This window comes from Diceros bicornis, chromosome 35 (assembly GCF_020826845.1).
Source record: "Diceros bicornis minor isolate mBicDic1 chromosome 35, mDicBic1.mat.cur, whole genome shotgun sequence".
Classification (NCBI taxonomy): domain Eukaryota; kingdom Metazoa; phylum Chordata; class Mammalia; order Perissodactyla; family Rhinocerotidae; genus Diceros; species Diceros bicornis.
The window spans coordinates 14,252,089-14,267,645 of NC_080774.1; the positions used below are offsets into that span (position 1 = coordinate 14,252,089).

The window sequence follows — 15,557 nt, forward strand, 5'->3', positions numbered from 1 at the left end:
TACCATCAGTGGTGTTTTCAATTAAATGAAAGTACGTATTTGTTCAGTGAAGGCAAAAATGAATAGCTTAGGAATTAGAACATTTAGGAGAAGCTTGAATGGGTTAGCAAGAGAAAGTCTGCAGGAAATAGACCACTTTGGTTGTTCTTTAGTTTAACCTCTGGGGTTCACTGAGCATTTAGAATCTGTAAATTTATCTTTTCCACCAAATTTAGGAAGTTTTTAGCCTTTATTTCTTCAAATATTTTTTCTGCGCTAATCCCTGTCTCCTCCTCTTCTGCAGCTCAGGTGATGTCAGTGTCAGACCTTTTGATATTGTCCCACAGGTCACTGAAGCCCTGATCATTTTCTTTCCTAAATTTTGTTTCTGTTCTTCAGATTGCATAATTTCTATTGAGCCCATCCAGTGAATTTTTTATTTCAGATTTTGTATTTTTTGGTTCAAAATTTCCATTCAATTCTTTTTCATAGTTTCTGTTTCTCTGCTCAGAATGTCATTCTTTTTTATCATTTTACCTTTGCCTCTTGAAATATAGTTACAATCACTGCTTCAAAGTCACTGATAATTCCCAAAATCTGGGTTATTTTAGGGTTGACATCTGCTTGTTGTTTTTTCCCTTGAGAATGGGTCGTATTTTCCTGGCTATTTTTTGGGGGGGGTGGTAATGTCAAGTAATTTGGGGTTGTATCTTGCACATTTTGAATGTTTTATTGTGTGCACTTTGGATCCCGTACACAGCCGTCTGGAGAATGTTGAGATCTTTTAAGCCAGCACTCACCTCGTCAGGTTTAGACTGCCGTGCTGTCTTGCCTTCTGTGGGTGGTGATTCCAGGGTCAGTTCACCTTCCAGAGCCTTTCCTTTTTCTCGGGCTCTGGCCTGCCCCGGGGCTGCTCACGGGGCAGTGTGAGGTGGCCGTGGTTTAATAACTCTCGGTTGAGTTCTCAGAGCCTTTGCTGTACTGCTGGGATCTGTCTGGATTTGTGTGGGGTTGTACGCAGGATTATGGCTCCCCTTCTCCAGTTTCCTCCTCTCATCCCTGCACTATCCAGCCTTCAGAGGCTCCTTTCCCTGGGCCTCTGACCAGAAGATGGCTTTCTCTCAGAGTGTTACCTGCCTGCATTGCTACCACCATGCGGCTCGGTGACTAGGGACTACCTTTGGGGCAAAGCCACAGAGAAAAGAGAGGGAAAAACCCACAAAGACCCCACACACACACACATTCTTTGGACTGCAGGGGCCCCTTTCCTTGGTCCTTCAGGAAGACGGAGTTTCTACTGGAGGTTTAGCCCCTGCACCACCGCAGAGCTCTGCTGCTGGAGCTCACACTCAGGGCAAGGCTGTGAGAGAAAGGGGGGAAATGGGAACCCTTTCCCCATGGCCTCTCCCCCGACAGGCCACCATCTTGAGTGGACGCTCCCCAGTCCTCAGGTATTCGCTGTTTGTGTTTTGCCCGGAGGTTTTGGTTGTTGGCAGCAGAAGACAGAGGCAGTAGTGGGCTGTCTCCATCTTGGTCGGAATCAGAACTCCCGCTTTCTTTTAAATGATTTAAATAAACATGATAGTAGGCAGTAGAGGGCTGAATTAGATGAGGTCCCTTCCCATTCTGTTGTTCTCAGTCCTCTCATCTGTGATCTGCTCATTCCTTTCCCGTGAAGTCAGGGATCTAGAAGGGAGAAGCTTATCAGTGCTCTGCTGGGAGGCATCAGCATGACAGTGGGTGGTCAGGGCTTGTGTCCAGTGGCTCGTGGGCTGCCACTGCACGTTCACCACACCAGCAGATCCCACTGCTTTTTTCTCCCTGTCATTTCAAGTTTATTTTTAAAAATGTTAGCAGCTTTATTGAGATAAAATTCACATGTCTACAATTCACCAATTTAATTTGTACAATTCAGTGTAAAGTTCACAAAGTTGTACAAGCATCACCAAGTCAATTTTAGAACATTTTCATCACCCTAAATAAGAAACCTGTACCCATTAGCAGTCATTCTCCATTGCGCCCAACCCCTGCAGCTCTAGGCAGTCACTAATCTACTTCCTGTCCCTGTGGATCTTTTTGGACAGTTCATATAAATGGAATCATTTAACATGTGACCTTTAGTGACTGGCTTCTTCCACTTAGAATAACGTCTCCAAGATAAACGTGTTATAGCCTGAGTCACTGCTTCATTCTTTTTCATGGCCAAATAATATTCCATTGTATGAATATACTACATTTATTGATTCATTTATCAGTTAATGAACACTTGGGTTGTTTCTACTTTTTGCCTGTTAGGAATAATGCTGCTGCTATCATTCAAGTATGATTTTTTGTATAGATGTATATTTTCAGCTCTCTTGGATATATACTTAGGAGTGGAATTGCTGGCTTATGTGGTAACTCTATGTTCAACTATTTGAGGAACTGCCAGACTCTTTTCCAAAGTGGCTGGACCATCTTACATTCCCACCAGCAGTGTATGAGGGTTCTAAATTCTCCACATCCTCACCAGCACTAGCTGTTGTCTCTGATTACAGCTGTCCTAGTGGGTATGAAGTGGTATCTAATTGTGGTTTTGATTTTCATTCCCCTGCTGGCTAATGATGTTGAACATCCTTTCATGTGCTTTTTGGCCTCTTTGGATAAATGTTTATTCAGATCCTTCACCCATTTCTTAACTGGATTGTCTTTTTATTTATTGAGTTGTAAGAGTTCTTTATGTATTCCAGATACCAATCCCTTATCAAACATGATATATAAATATTTTCTCCCATTCTGTGTGTTGTATTTGCTCTCTCTTAATGGTGTCCTTTGAAGCAGAAAAGGTTTTAATTTTGATACAGTGCAATTTATCTATTTTTTCTTTGTTACTTGTGTTGTTGGTATTAGATTGAAGAAGCCATTTTCTAGTCCAAGGTCACAAAGATTTACTCTTATGTTTTCTTCCAAGAATTTTTATAGTTTTGGCTCTTACCTTGAGGTCTATGATGCATTTGGAGTTAATTTTTGTATATGGTGTGAGGTGGGAGTCCAGCCTCATTCTTTTGCGTGTGGATATCTAATTGTCTTAGCATCATCTGTTGAAAGACTATTCTTGCCCTATTGAATTTTCTTGGCACCATTGTTGAAAATCAATTGACCATAAAATAGAGAGGTTATTCTAGGTATACTCATCTGATTAAAATTTAAAAGGATATTAATGCTGAATGTTTCTGTGTTTCCAATTTGGGATCATGTGCCTTATTATTTGGTGTTATATACATCATCATTATTGTCTACAGGTGGTATCATGGGCTGGCTTGTTATGGATCGCAGAATATTCAGTCTAGTAGAGCCCCTCAAGACCATCTAATGCTGGCTCAGCTGAGGAAACAGATTCAGAAAGGTTAAGTGATCAGTCCGAAGGGCTTATTACTCTTTTTGGGCAACATACAGAGAACTCTCAACTTCAGAGAGAGCTTTAAAATACAGAGAGCTCTGAGCAGAGCCTACTTGGATTAAACTGGGCAGTCCTACCTTGAAAATATATTTTTCTAGTTGCTGTTTAAAATGAATCATTCACCAAAGGCCATCATCAGTGCTGTATAGATAAAGCTATTGATTTTGGCCCATAAAGTTATATTTAAAATCCTCTTTAATAGCCCAGGTTCAATGAGACAAAACAGAATCATGTATTGATTTAAAAAAAAAAAATACTAGTTTACTTGATTAATTTGGTCATTAAAAAAAAAAAGCCTACGTTTTAATGCCTTCTTGCTTGTTCCCTTTATTTTGTGGATAGAAATATAGCTGAAGGTCAGGTCCTTCTTAATGAAACTGCCAAGCCAGAGTCTGAGTAGGCTTCATCTTTGCCATCAAGTACAGTTTGCTATATTATATGGGACTATTTAATCCAGACCAATGGGAAGCGAGCCCTGAGTTGTGACCCCCAATTAAGGAGTCTCGGAGCTTACTTCTTGCCCTGACAAATACAAATACAAAGTTGTGATGTGCTCCTGGTACTGCTGCCTGCTGTTAGAGAGAGAGTGAGTGGGGTGTAAATCTGGTGTTCGCTCCATCTGCAAGTGTATAATAAGTTATTCAAAGCTCTTAGCCCAGGACCAACCAGAGCGTGCCTCCATCTCAGTTCCAGCACGTTTTCCTGCCCATCAGATGGATGCTCCTCTGTTGGAGTCTTTGGAAGGTTCTGGTGTCTTTTGTTTTAATTGGCGGGCTAGAGCTGACTCCTGTGGTGTGATTTTCATTAGAGAGGGAGTGTTGGAGCAGCCCTCCAAAGCCAACCATGAATATTAAACATAATACAATTACAGCTTTCAGACCAATTATTTTTCTTTTCAGCAGGCAAAGTTGATGAAATACTCGCTAGATAGGGATTCACAGTGTCTACCATTGGCTTCTTTTTGTCCTGAAATCAGTTGTCTTGGCATATTTTTGTGCCCATTTGCTGTGCTACCTGTTCCCAGCGCCGAGTATTTGATTTGAGTACAGAGGATGGAGGCTCTGCCAAGGTCCTCCGCGGTTCCGTTGGTGCCCGCACTGTCCGCTGTTCCCGGCAGACACCGGTTTCTTAACGTGAGTCTGAATGGCTCGCGTGGACTTTGCACGCTGTGGTGTCTGCTCTTCTGTCTGTCGACAAGACACCAGAGTGACGCCTCTCAAAGGAGATGTCGTATAAGTGCTTTTCTTTTTCTCCTGTGGGGAGAAGGTCGAGGCTGCTTTGGCCCACTTTGTTTTCCTTAGTGACACGAAATTTACGAGCATTGTATCTTTTGGTGTATTTGTTTATTTTGTTTGGAGCCATCCATGCTGGTATCTAAATACAATAGGAAAACAGATGGCAAACTTTGAACTTCTGGACCAAATTTGTGTTTGCCTTTGTCTCCTTAACAGCCAAACTGTAAATTATGGAGGATAAATATTCAACAGAGGAGCTCTTTATGAAAATCACCACAGCAGAATAGACCATTATTAACCAAATATGCACTGGAAACTACTTGGGCTAGAAATTTCTCCCCCCATCCTTTCCAAGTTGCCCTCAGTAAGCGGTGCAGCTGTAGCCTAGAGGCAGGTTCCTTTCACAGCATTGAGACCTCTTCTTTCTTCTCTGCCCAAACATCCTTAGCTCTCCTGCCCACAAATGCCTACAGATAGGTGTCTCTAAATGCTGACAGAGGGAGACCTGTGTTTCATGCCCCTCCACGTCTCCCTCCCCGACCCCTTGCTGGAAAGTGGGGATTGAGTGCATGCTGGAGGGATAGAGCTTTTTCTTAGTCTGCAGCATCTGCTTGGTTCCCTGTTCTCGCCAGGAGGAATAATGGATCTCTCCTCTGTGTTCTGAGATGACATGTTTTTTAAAATCCTGTTTTATGTGACATTGCCTAAGTAATAGATGCTTATATTATTTTAGAAATGATAAAACAAAGCATACGTATGGGAGTGCATATGAGATATGTGTACAATTTGAAGAATAACAGATCGCCTGTGCGCCCACCACCCTGCTTAAGACACAGAGCCTGAAGGCCTCTGCTTGCCCCTCCCAGCCATGAACCAGTTCTTGTTTCTTAAACAACATGGCAGCGTCTAGAGTAAAAAGCAAAAGCCGCCTTATTCCCCTCATTCTTCCATTACCACTCTTCTCCAAGGTACTGCTGTTGCCAATTCAGGTATGTCCTTCCAGAATTTTATCTTTAAAATTTTCGGTATTACTTATACAGGTAACTTGCTTATTCAGAATTGAAGTCAGAAGCACAAAGACATATATAGGGAGAAGTTGGCCTCTGGGAACTTCTCTTTCAGAGCAGCCTGGTCAGCCTCCTCAGCTGTGACTGCGTAACCGTCAGTGTTCTCCAGAGGCGTCTGCACCCACACAGCGTGGGCGCCTGTATCTCCACCCCCAGACCCCCACCTGTCACCCTGCTGGGCCTGGTGCTCCTCACAGGGCTACAGATGCCTATCGTATGTATGGATCTGCCTCATTCTCTAACGACTGCACAGGCTTCCACTGTATGGATGTACCATAATTGCTTTAACTAGCACTCAGTTGATGGAGCCAGTTAATTGTGCCATCCGCATCGAGTCATTCAAATTCGTGACAACTTAAATGTTTCTAATTTTTCCTGTCAGTTTAATTATTGTTCCTTAGTAGGTAATGTCTTTTTTCCTTAGGTTGCTTTTAAGGCCTCTTTTGTTTTTTGCATTTTCCCACATTATTATGATACTCTTAGATATGTATATATTTATTCTGATTAGTGCTCATTGAGTATGAGTATGTATGTCATTCATTAATTCTGGAAAAATATCAGTCATTAACTATTTGAATGTTGCTTCTTTGTCATACATTCTGTTTTCTCTTTTTGGACCTTCTTTTGGACGTATGCTGGATTGTCCCCTTCTATCTGTCATGTCTCTTAACTTCTCTTTCACATTTTTCATCTGTGTATCTCTTTGTGCTCCATTCTAGGTCATTTTTCAGATTTATCATCTAATTCACAAACTCTTCTAGTCTAATGAATTTAATTTCAGGGACTATGTTTTCACTTGTAGAAGTTTTATATGGCTTTTTTATAAAGCAAGAGTCCCAGCACCCCCATGCCCCCACCTTTGGGTGGGCCAAAGTCTTATCATCTCGCCCCTGAGTTGCAGTAAGATCCAAACCCATTGGTTCCTGAGATTGGCACCTGCCAACAGCCTCACGCCCACCACAGATACATACAGGCAACCGAAATTGCATCTGAAGCTCTCCAGGCTGGTTTTCAGCCTGGGGCCTGGGGAAGTCGCTTACTGTGTGAGCTCAGAAGTCCATTTAACAGAATGTTTACTGTTAGCGCCATCGAGTCGAGTCTGACTCCTAGCGCACCTGTGGACAGCGGAGCAGAACCCTGCCTGGTCTTTTTATGCCGTCCTCTCACCTTCCTGTGTAATATCCGTCAGTGCTCCATTGCTATTCACAGGGTTTTCATGGCCAATTTTTTCAAAAGTGGGTGCCCAGGTACTTCTTCCTCTGTCTTAGTCTGGAAGCTCCATTGAAACCTCTCCACCATGGGCGACCTTGCTGGTGTTTGAAATACCGGTGGCATAGTTTTCAACATCATAGCAACGTGCAGTCACCACAGTATGACACCCAACAGACAGTAGTGTGGTTCCCTGACCAGGAAATGAACCTGGGCCACAGCGGTGAGAGCACCAAGTCTTAACCTCTAGACCACCAAACAGGTTGTTAGTTATATTTTATCCAGCAGTATTAAGTGATTTTCAATGGGAGGGTCAACAAGTTGTCTGAAACAGAAACCCCATCTTTTGCTACTAAAAAGTATTGCTGTGGGTTAATGGCCTTGTGTGGGTGTGTGTATTTGTACACATGTATTACACAAATCTGAGATAAATTCGTAAAAGTGGAATTGCTAGGTCAAAAGTGAAGTATATTTTTTATTTTGCTGGATATTGCCAAATCACTCCCCAAGGAGAGCTCTGTGCTTACATTAGCTGTATGTGAGTACCTCTCTCTCCAGGTCTCATCAGCATGGAGGGTCCCACAGAGTACATTACCACGCTTGATCTTGGCTGGCTGAGTAGATAGCTGACAAGTGGTATTGCAAAGTAGTTTTATTTTGTAATTTCTCTCATTGCCAGTGAACTTGAACATCTTACATATGTTTAAAAGCCATTGGTATTTCTTTTTCTGTGAACTGTTTTTTCTTTTCTCTCATTTTAATATTGGGTTGGCATTCTTAACTATCAATTTGAAGGATTTTTTTTTGCTGAGTAAGTTTCGCTCTAAGCTAGCATCCGCGGCCAGTCTTCCTCGTTTTGTATGTGAGCTACCCCCACAGCATGGCCACTGACAGGCAAGTGGTGTGGGTCTGCGCCTGGGAACTGAACCCAGGCTGCCAAAGCGCAGTGTGCCAAACAACCACTAGGCCACAATGCTGGCCTGATTCCCCCCCCGGCCCCCCCAAGAAATTAGCCACTCCTCTCTGTTCCAGACATTTCTTCCACTTTATCATTTGCCTTGACTTTATTTTTCCCCCCGTGTGGGAAAAACTTAAACACTTTTATATACAGTCGTATTTTCCTTTTTGACTTCTGGTTTGTTTTTTTATGTTTAGAAAGGCCTTCTCTATTCTGAATACTTTTATAGTTTAATTATGTTTAACTCTTTGAGCCCTCTATAACTTATTTTGGTGTAATGTAGATGGTAGAACTCCAAGTTGAAAAAGTTATTATAGGGTATTTTGCCTTTAATTGCTATTATAAATGGGATATTTTCTTTGATTACATTTTTAAAACTAATGGTTGTATATAAGAGAGTTCTTGATTTTGACATACTAATTTACATTTGATCCTGAGTTACTGAATTATCTTGGATTGTCATCTCTAATGATAAATTTGTCTACCTCTCATTTTCTTCTTTTATGTAATTTTTTTAAAACAATGTGAAATAATAGTGGTAAAAGTGGATCACTATTTCTTTTAAGATTTTATATTAGGAATAAGTGTTGTATTTCATCAAATTTCTTTTTAGCACCCATGGTAATGACCATGTGGTTCTTATCTGTTAGAGTAACATGGTGAACTATACTAATAGAGCTCCTGGATGGACTCCACCTGTTCATAGCACATTGCCGTGGATTCTGTTAGTTCGTATTTTAGCGTTGTCTTTCATTGAGCTCTCATTGTCGGGATTTTGGTAGTAGAATGCTGGCTTCATGTAGAGAGCTGGGATGCTTTCCTCCTCCTGTGCTGTGCAGCAGTGCACGGAGCCCTGGGATGGCTGTTCCTTCCAGGTCGGGCCGGTGTCACTTGTGCTTTTTTTGGGAGGACTGTTGCTCCTGGACAGCTCTCCCAGTTTGCTCTTTGTTACTTTATCTATTTGGATTTTCCATCTCATGGGGGTCAGTGTTGGTAATTCTTATTTTCCTGGGAAATTTATTCATTTAGGTTTTCAAATTTGGAGATTTAAAAAATTAACTCAATAAATAGAAAATCTGAGTAGATGATAATGACTTAAGAACCTGAATTACTAAAAAAAAAAGAAAAAGAAAAAAAAAAACTATCTACAAAAAAAATTAGGTCCATGTAGTTTTTTTGTTTTTTCCAGGCAAGTTTTACCACCATTTAATAAACTGTACCCTTCATCATTATAAAGTACTCTCATCTAATGCTTTTTTTGCCCTGAAATCTACCTTTTCTGGTATTAAAATTGTCACCTCTCTTGCTTGTCATTTGCACGTGTCTTTTGTGTATAGATGTGTTGTTTTACTTGGTGGCCCGTGTGTGGTGCTTCTTGTTGAGGTGGGTCTGCCCCGCGTGCGTCTGCTGACGCAGCAGACGAGTCAGGACCTATGTAAGCGTCCACCTCCTCGGGCTGCCTTTCAGTGTTTGTTTTATACGTCGCTGCATGGCCCGTGCTGGCTCCTCACAGCCCTTCTGGCATTTTGCTACATCACTTTCTTTCAGAGAATCCACAGGTAACTCACTTTGAGTTGTTTTCTGTTTTAAAAAGAAAAGGTCTTAATTATGCCTTCAACCGTGATAAGTAAGCTAGGTATAGAATTTTCAGTTCAAAATAATTTTCCCTCGGAACTCTGAAAATAATTTGTGTGTGCGCACACGCACACACTTATATAACTAAGAGTTTAGGACAGAGAACGTGTTTCAGATAATCCTTTCTCACCTCGTGTTTGTGTCAAGCACGTCTGTGGTCACACGTTGCATGTCAGCATCCCGTCTGTCCAGCTCCCTGGCTAGATGGCAAGGTCTTTTCAGGGTGGTGTCTTTTCCTTTTTGACTCACAGCAGAGGGTTGTTAAACTCACTCGCACTGAAATTTTGCCACATTCACCTTTAGCGTTTGTGGCGTATTTCAGGAACTAAGTATGTTAGTGTTTTTAGTGGGTAGGAGATTTCCGTCTCATTATCTAATGTATCTGTGTGTGGAAATTCAGCATATACTTGCATAAAAAGTAGTTTTTAAAGAGAATCTTAAAGAAATTCAGATTATTACAAAGCTGGTAATTATTTCAAGACTTTAGATAAGTGACTGCCAAGTGTCCACACACTCTTATCACGATTCCGTCTTGCTCAGTCCACCACAGATCTTCCTCAGTTTAGGATGGGGTTACGTCCCGATAAACCCATCATAAATTGAAAATATTGTAAGTCGAAAATTGTTAGAGTAAGAAGTTGAAAAAGATCAACAGTTTTCAATGACTTTTTTAAAGCAGTAGAAAACTTTACACACGCACAGTGTCGTTTCACAAGATAATTTATTTAATTGTATGTATATTTCAAAAGTAAAAAAAAAAAACAGTCTATTACAGTGTAGACATATTCATCCTTCAGTAAATGTTTGAAGTAAGAGGAATCCCAAAGCTGACCTCATCCCAGAGTTGTGTGATTCAACAGTAGATTGAACTCCATGCTGGAACCCACCATCGTAAGCTCAAAAAATCGTTAAGTCGAACTGTCATACGTCAGGGACTGTCAGTATAGACACATTCTCTCTCCAAATTTCAGCAAGATGGTGATGAGCTTACAAAATTATCAGAGTTAAATACCGAAAAAGTGTCGTTTTCCCAACCAGGTGAGGGTTTGGGTTGCAGACAAGTGTAGCCAACTTACCTCTTGTCCCTAACAGAATAGTGTTCCACCAGCAAAATTACCATGCTGGGCTGTCAGCTTACCCTTTGGATAGCCTTTGCAGGCCAATGCCCATGTGGAGGCACAATGCCCGTCAAATCTCACTTCCCTCCACCTGGACCTGCACCCAGGGCAGGTGTCTTCCCTGTTGAGCAGATAACATGAGTGACAGGGCAGCTGATAGATTGGTCCTGAGTCTGTCTTGTTCTGTGTGCTTTTACATCATTCTGATTAAATAGTTGTGGGTACTCTGAACTAGTTCATTTCTATTGCATCTTGGCGTCCTATGATAGTATACTAATAAGGACAGAAACGTTTTAGATCAGTATTTAGATGTTTGCAACTGAAAGGGTTTTATATGCTGTTTTCATAGGATCCTTGTGCACAGATCAGCACAACCGAGGAGGAATTTGTCATTCTGGGCTTAAATCCCATTTCCCTTCTCTCTGCTCATCTTGGGCCTTCCAGGGTGAGGATCCACGATCTCCGCACTGACAAAATCGCCCTGTCACTCTCTGCCCACCAACTTGGAGTCTCTGCAGTCCAGATGGATGACTGGAAAATTGTCAGTGGAGGCGAGGAAGGCCTGGTCTCTGTGTGGGATTATCGGATGAACCAGAAGCTGTGGGAGGTGCATTCTAGGTAAGTGGTTCCTCTGGTGATTTTAGTAATAACAGTCACAGTAGTGATAATAGTAGTCACCCTCTGAGCCAAGCAGGCACTGTGCTAAGAGCCGTCCATGTGTTACTGTGCAGGCCTCACCGTACCCTGTGAGCTAGCTGCTCTTATTATCTCCATTTTTCAGAGGAGGAAACTGAGGCTCAGAGATGGAGCGGGTCATTGGAGAGGCAGTTCCTCTCTCTTGCATCATTAAAATTGCCACAGTTCATGCCCGGCTCAGGTAGAGACCATGATGTGACGCTCTAGCTCAGGTGCAGGCAAGACAGCACGCCACCGTCCTCCACTCCACATGCATGATGGTGATTTCTTGGACTTTCTAAGACACTGTTTTGAAGGACGCTTAGGACTGAAAGTATTTGGGCTTCAGCTAAGGAGGAATTTGTAATTTCAACTTTTAACTCGTATAGTGGAGAGAAATAGATACTATCCCAAGCAGAGGCCTATGGCTTCACGGATGTGGGTACATTTATACTAATGGAGGGGGCCTAACTGGTTCAACATGTTGGAGCTTCTGCTGACCCTTAAAGCAGAGGCAGCCTAACCTGGAGCAGGGTCAGCTGGAGCTGCTCGGAGGCCGTCCCCCTGCCCGACATGACCCAGCCCTGCAGGCCGCCAGTGGGAGACCCTGCTTTTGAGGCAGCTGGGAAGAAAGGCAACAAGCCTTCTCCCAGCTGTCCCTCAGTACTGTTGTAAGGAGACGTTTGGAGGCAAGTGACCGTGAGGACAGAGGAGAGCAGACACAGATGCCAAGGCCTGCAGCTGCGAATGGAGATGTGTTCCCTCTAACTGCTAGTCCTGATAAACCAGACCCATGAAAAGGCAGGACAGTCTTCATTGTAAGTAACAGAGGCGGCAAGGTTAAAAGAAGAATTGGTTTCTCCCTTGGAGGGCAGTGGTAGCGAGTGCGTCCGTCTGCCTGCAGACTTGAGCCCCGGGGGGCGTGTCTGCACGCCCAGCTCTGGCTCTGTGGGCATCGGCCCTTTTTCTGATTTCTGTGGAGATGCACTGAGTTGCCACCAGGTGGTGCCAACAGGCAACTAAAACTCCCACACATAGCATCGTAGAGAGATTTGTCTTTAAGGAAAGCCTTTTGTTTGTTTTAAAGAGCGGGCTCAACCTGGCCTCTAGGGCCATTCTCACTGCAGCCAGGCCCCCAGGGACTGCCACCAGCCCCTCTCCCGCTTCCCATCAGCGGCTCCACTTAGTTCCCTAGGCCCCACTCCAGCAGATCTCTTGTTCTTTCCCTGAAAAGCTGCACTCCCTTGGATGGGTCATTCAGGTGAAGCCAGGGTAAGTAAGGTCTTCCCCAGGATTGCTGTCGTGGCCCAGCATCTACCTTCCTAACTCGTTGGTAAACGCACACACAGTTCTCACCACGGTTACTGGCTTGTCCCTCACGAGGTCACTGTTTTCACCAGAATAAGGCTGATGCCTCACCCTTCAGTCTGTTGCCCAGAACTCATGTCTCACTCAGGTCCTTGCTGCCTGTGCTCACTGCCGATCTTGATTCTCTTCTGTGTTCTGGTCCAGCTGTCACGTGGTCAGTGTCCTGTCGTGCCTCACTGGGCCCTTCGTGAAGTCCTCTAATACCACTTTCCTCCAGTTGGTGCCCCAAACCGTGGACTGACAAGGCCGGGCTCAGACTCCTCCTTAACGTTCATTGCTGTTGAGAGACTCCTCTGCTCTAGCAAAGAAGCCTGTCCCTGTCCCCGGCCATCCTAGGAGCAGCCCTGGCTCAGCCTGAATGGGCCTCTCCCTCGTCCCCTTCTCTGCTACCCTCTGCCCTTCTGAAAGGGCCTGGCTGATGGGCCAGCATCTCCTGGGGCCTGGCGGACCCTTTCAGCCCGTGGTGATGTCTCCTGTTCCTCCTCCCAAGGGCTGAAGTCTGTGTCCCATCTCTGTGGCTTATAAACATCTCTCATGCTCCAGAAACATTGGCTATATTTTGTGGCAATGTATCTTACCTTCTTAACTAGTTAGCGTTAAAAAAGATGTCTGATGCAAGCAGCTGCCTGTGCCCATAGTAGGCACTGGGTACAAGTTTTCAGAATGAACAAAAGCCTTTACTGCATAGATTTCAAGCCATTTCCTTCCAAGGTTTTCTGAATATGCTTTCACAACGCAGAGTACATGTGTCATTTGTAGTCCTCTGACTCAGGAGAGGGGGCCTTAAGGGTCACCCCCAGGCACTGCAAATAGGGAGCCTGGCTTGGAGAGCTTGAGTGACTTGTCTCAGGCCCCTGGCCAGGGGGCGCAGAAACGGGGCTGTTGTCCACAGCATGCTGAACCCTCTCAGGTTGAGTGTGTCCCTCATGTGTAAACATGCCCAGCTTTTGGGGCCGTCAACCAGGATACGTGAGGGCATTCAGACTTGTTTTCAGAGTAGGGCCCAGAGTGTGGCCTTGCTCAAACCAGCTTTGGAAACTGAGGCAGACATGGTCTCCTCCTCCTTAAAAGAAAAGCTTGGCTCAGAGGGTTCTCGAGGCCCTTGCAGCTGTAAGCTCCTGAGACCGTGGTACAAATGTAGGATGTGCTCAGTTTCCACGGGACTGGCCTTATAGGAGTTCTCTCTCCCTCTGTGTTCCAGACACCCCGTTCGTCACATCTCCTTCAACAGCCACAGCCTCATCACGGCCAATGTGCCCTACGAGAGGGTGGTGCGCAACGCCGACCTGGACAACTTCACCACTCACAGGAGGTCAGTGGGCTGGGCCAGCTTTGTGGGTGTTCAGAAAAGACCATCTTAGTTTGATTTTATCGTAGAACCCCCTCCCCCATGCCACACTGCTCCTTGTGTACCCTTGGGCACAGCCTTCTTTCCATAGAAATTGGGAGCTTACGTGTAGGTACAGTAGAGTGAATTAGCCGAAAAGATGTGCTGAGTGCCTGTTTTAAGCACTTCCCCAACGGTAGCTCACTGCTTCTGCAGGGCGGCTGCATGGGGCGGGGATACAGGGGGGGCCGGCCGTGTGTGCCGAAAGCCCGAGGCACAGTGCTTAGGGACCTGTTGTGGTTAGAATCCGAGTGACAGTGGCAAAGCTCAGTCCTCTGAGTGGAGTCCCGTGCTCGGTCTGCTGGGTGGCTCAGTTGCCAGACAGGAGCGACCCACAGGCAGGTGGTGCCAGTCCCTCCCTCCAAGCTCTTAATTCCCATCATCAAACTTGTCCACTCACCTCTTTACCTCTAGTCCAGGGATCTTGAGTGTCCCACACACTGTGGGCCCAAAGGCCAGATCTGTTAAATTGAATCACCATCCTGTCTCAAGCGAATGCCTGCTGCCAAAACAGAAGCTGTAGGGGTGAGGGCCGGTCACACAGTGCTGACCCTGTCGCCCTCTTTGTGCTTCCTTTAGACACCGGGGGCTGATCCATGCCTACGAGTTCGCAGTGGACCAGTTGGCCTTTCAGAGTGCTCTTCCCATCTGCCGGTCGTCCTGTGACACCACGGCGGGTTACAACTACGACCTTGCGCTTGCATTTCCCTATGACAATATTTAGAGAATAGCCTCACTTGGGAGCAGGGATGAAAATGGGAGGAACCAATGTTATGAATTTTAAAGCTACAGCAGAGCTCTGCCCCAGGTTTTAAATGTTTGGGGGAAGAACGGAACCCCAGGGTCCACTTGTGTGACACCACACATTCCTGAACTGCCTTTGCTTTTCTCCTTTGCCTGCTCGTTTTCCTCCTGTGGAAAACTGGAATTTGTCAGGGCTTGTTTCATCTTACTATGTTCCCTCTGTCTTACGGCTTTGAGAGCCATACACTGATGACTCAAATTTATACCTCCTTCCCCCTCACACACCTCCAGCTCAGCCCTGCGGCTGCTCCGGCCGTCTCAGGAGTGGCCCCCCGCCCCAAGCCGAGATGCCCTCTCTCCTGGCCACCTTGTGGGTCCCCCGTATCATTGTGCACACTCGGCACAGGGCCTTGCTGCAGCTCTCCACATCGGGCCTGGACTTATCACTGCTTAACAAGGTGCTTCAGTGCCCTGCTCCCGCCTCTGCTGGCCAACTTTCCAATCTCCAGACCTTTCCTCTTTGGGGGCCTTCGGAAGTGCTGGTCTCCTAGCCTACACGGCCCCAGCACTCACCCATCCTTTGGATCTGAGACCCAGTGTTCACTCAGGGTGGTCTTTTCTGACACACCCTGACCACCACCACCCTCTATAACCTGGGCCAGCAGTGCTTCTTCCTCATGGCTGTTACCACCGTTTATAATTATATATTTATACAACTATTTCATTAATGACTATTTTGCTTA

At 44.9% G+C, this 15,557-nt stretch overlaps 1 protein-coding gene across 2 annotated transcripts in view; it reads left to right on the forward strand.

Annotated features, from left to right (window-relative positions):
- Positions 1 to 15,557, forward strand: part of FBXW8 (F-box and WD repeat domain containing 8) — a 115,231-nt gene extending 99,674 nt beyond the window's left edge. For both annotated transcript variants that reach the window (XM_058531509.1, XM_058531510.1), the window contains exons 9-11: positions 11,085 to 11,258; positions 13,885 to 13,995; positions 14,650 to 15,557. In XM_058531509.1, the coding sequence (XP_058387492.1) occupies positions 11,085 to 11,258; positions 13,885 to 13,995; positions 14,650 to 14,794 (430 nt within the window). In that variant the 3' untranslated portion in view covers positions 14,795 to 15,557. The remainder of the gene's footprint in view (positions 1 to 11,084; positions 11,259 to 13,884; positions 13,996 to 14,649) is intronic.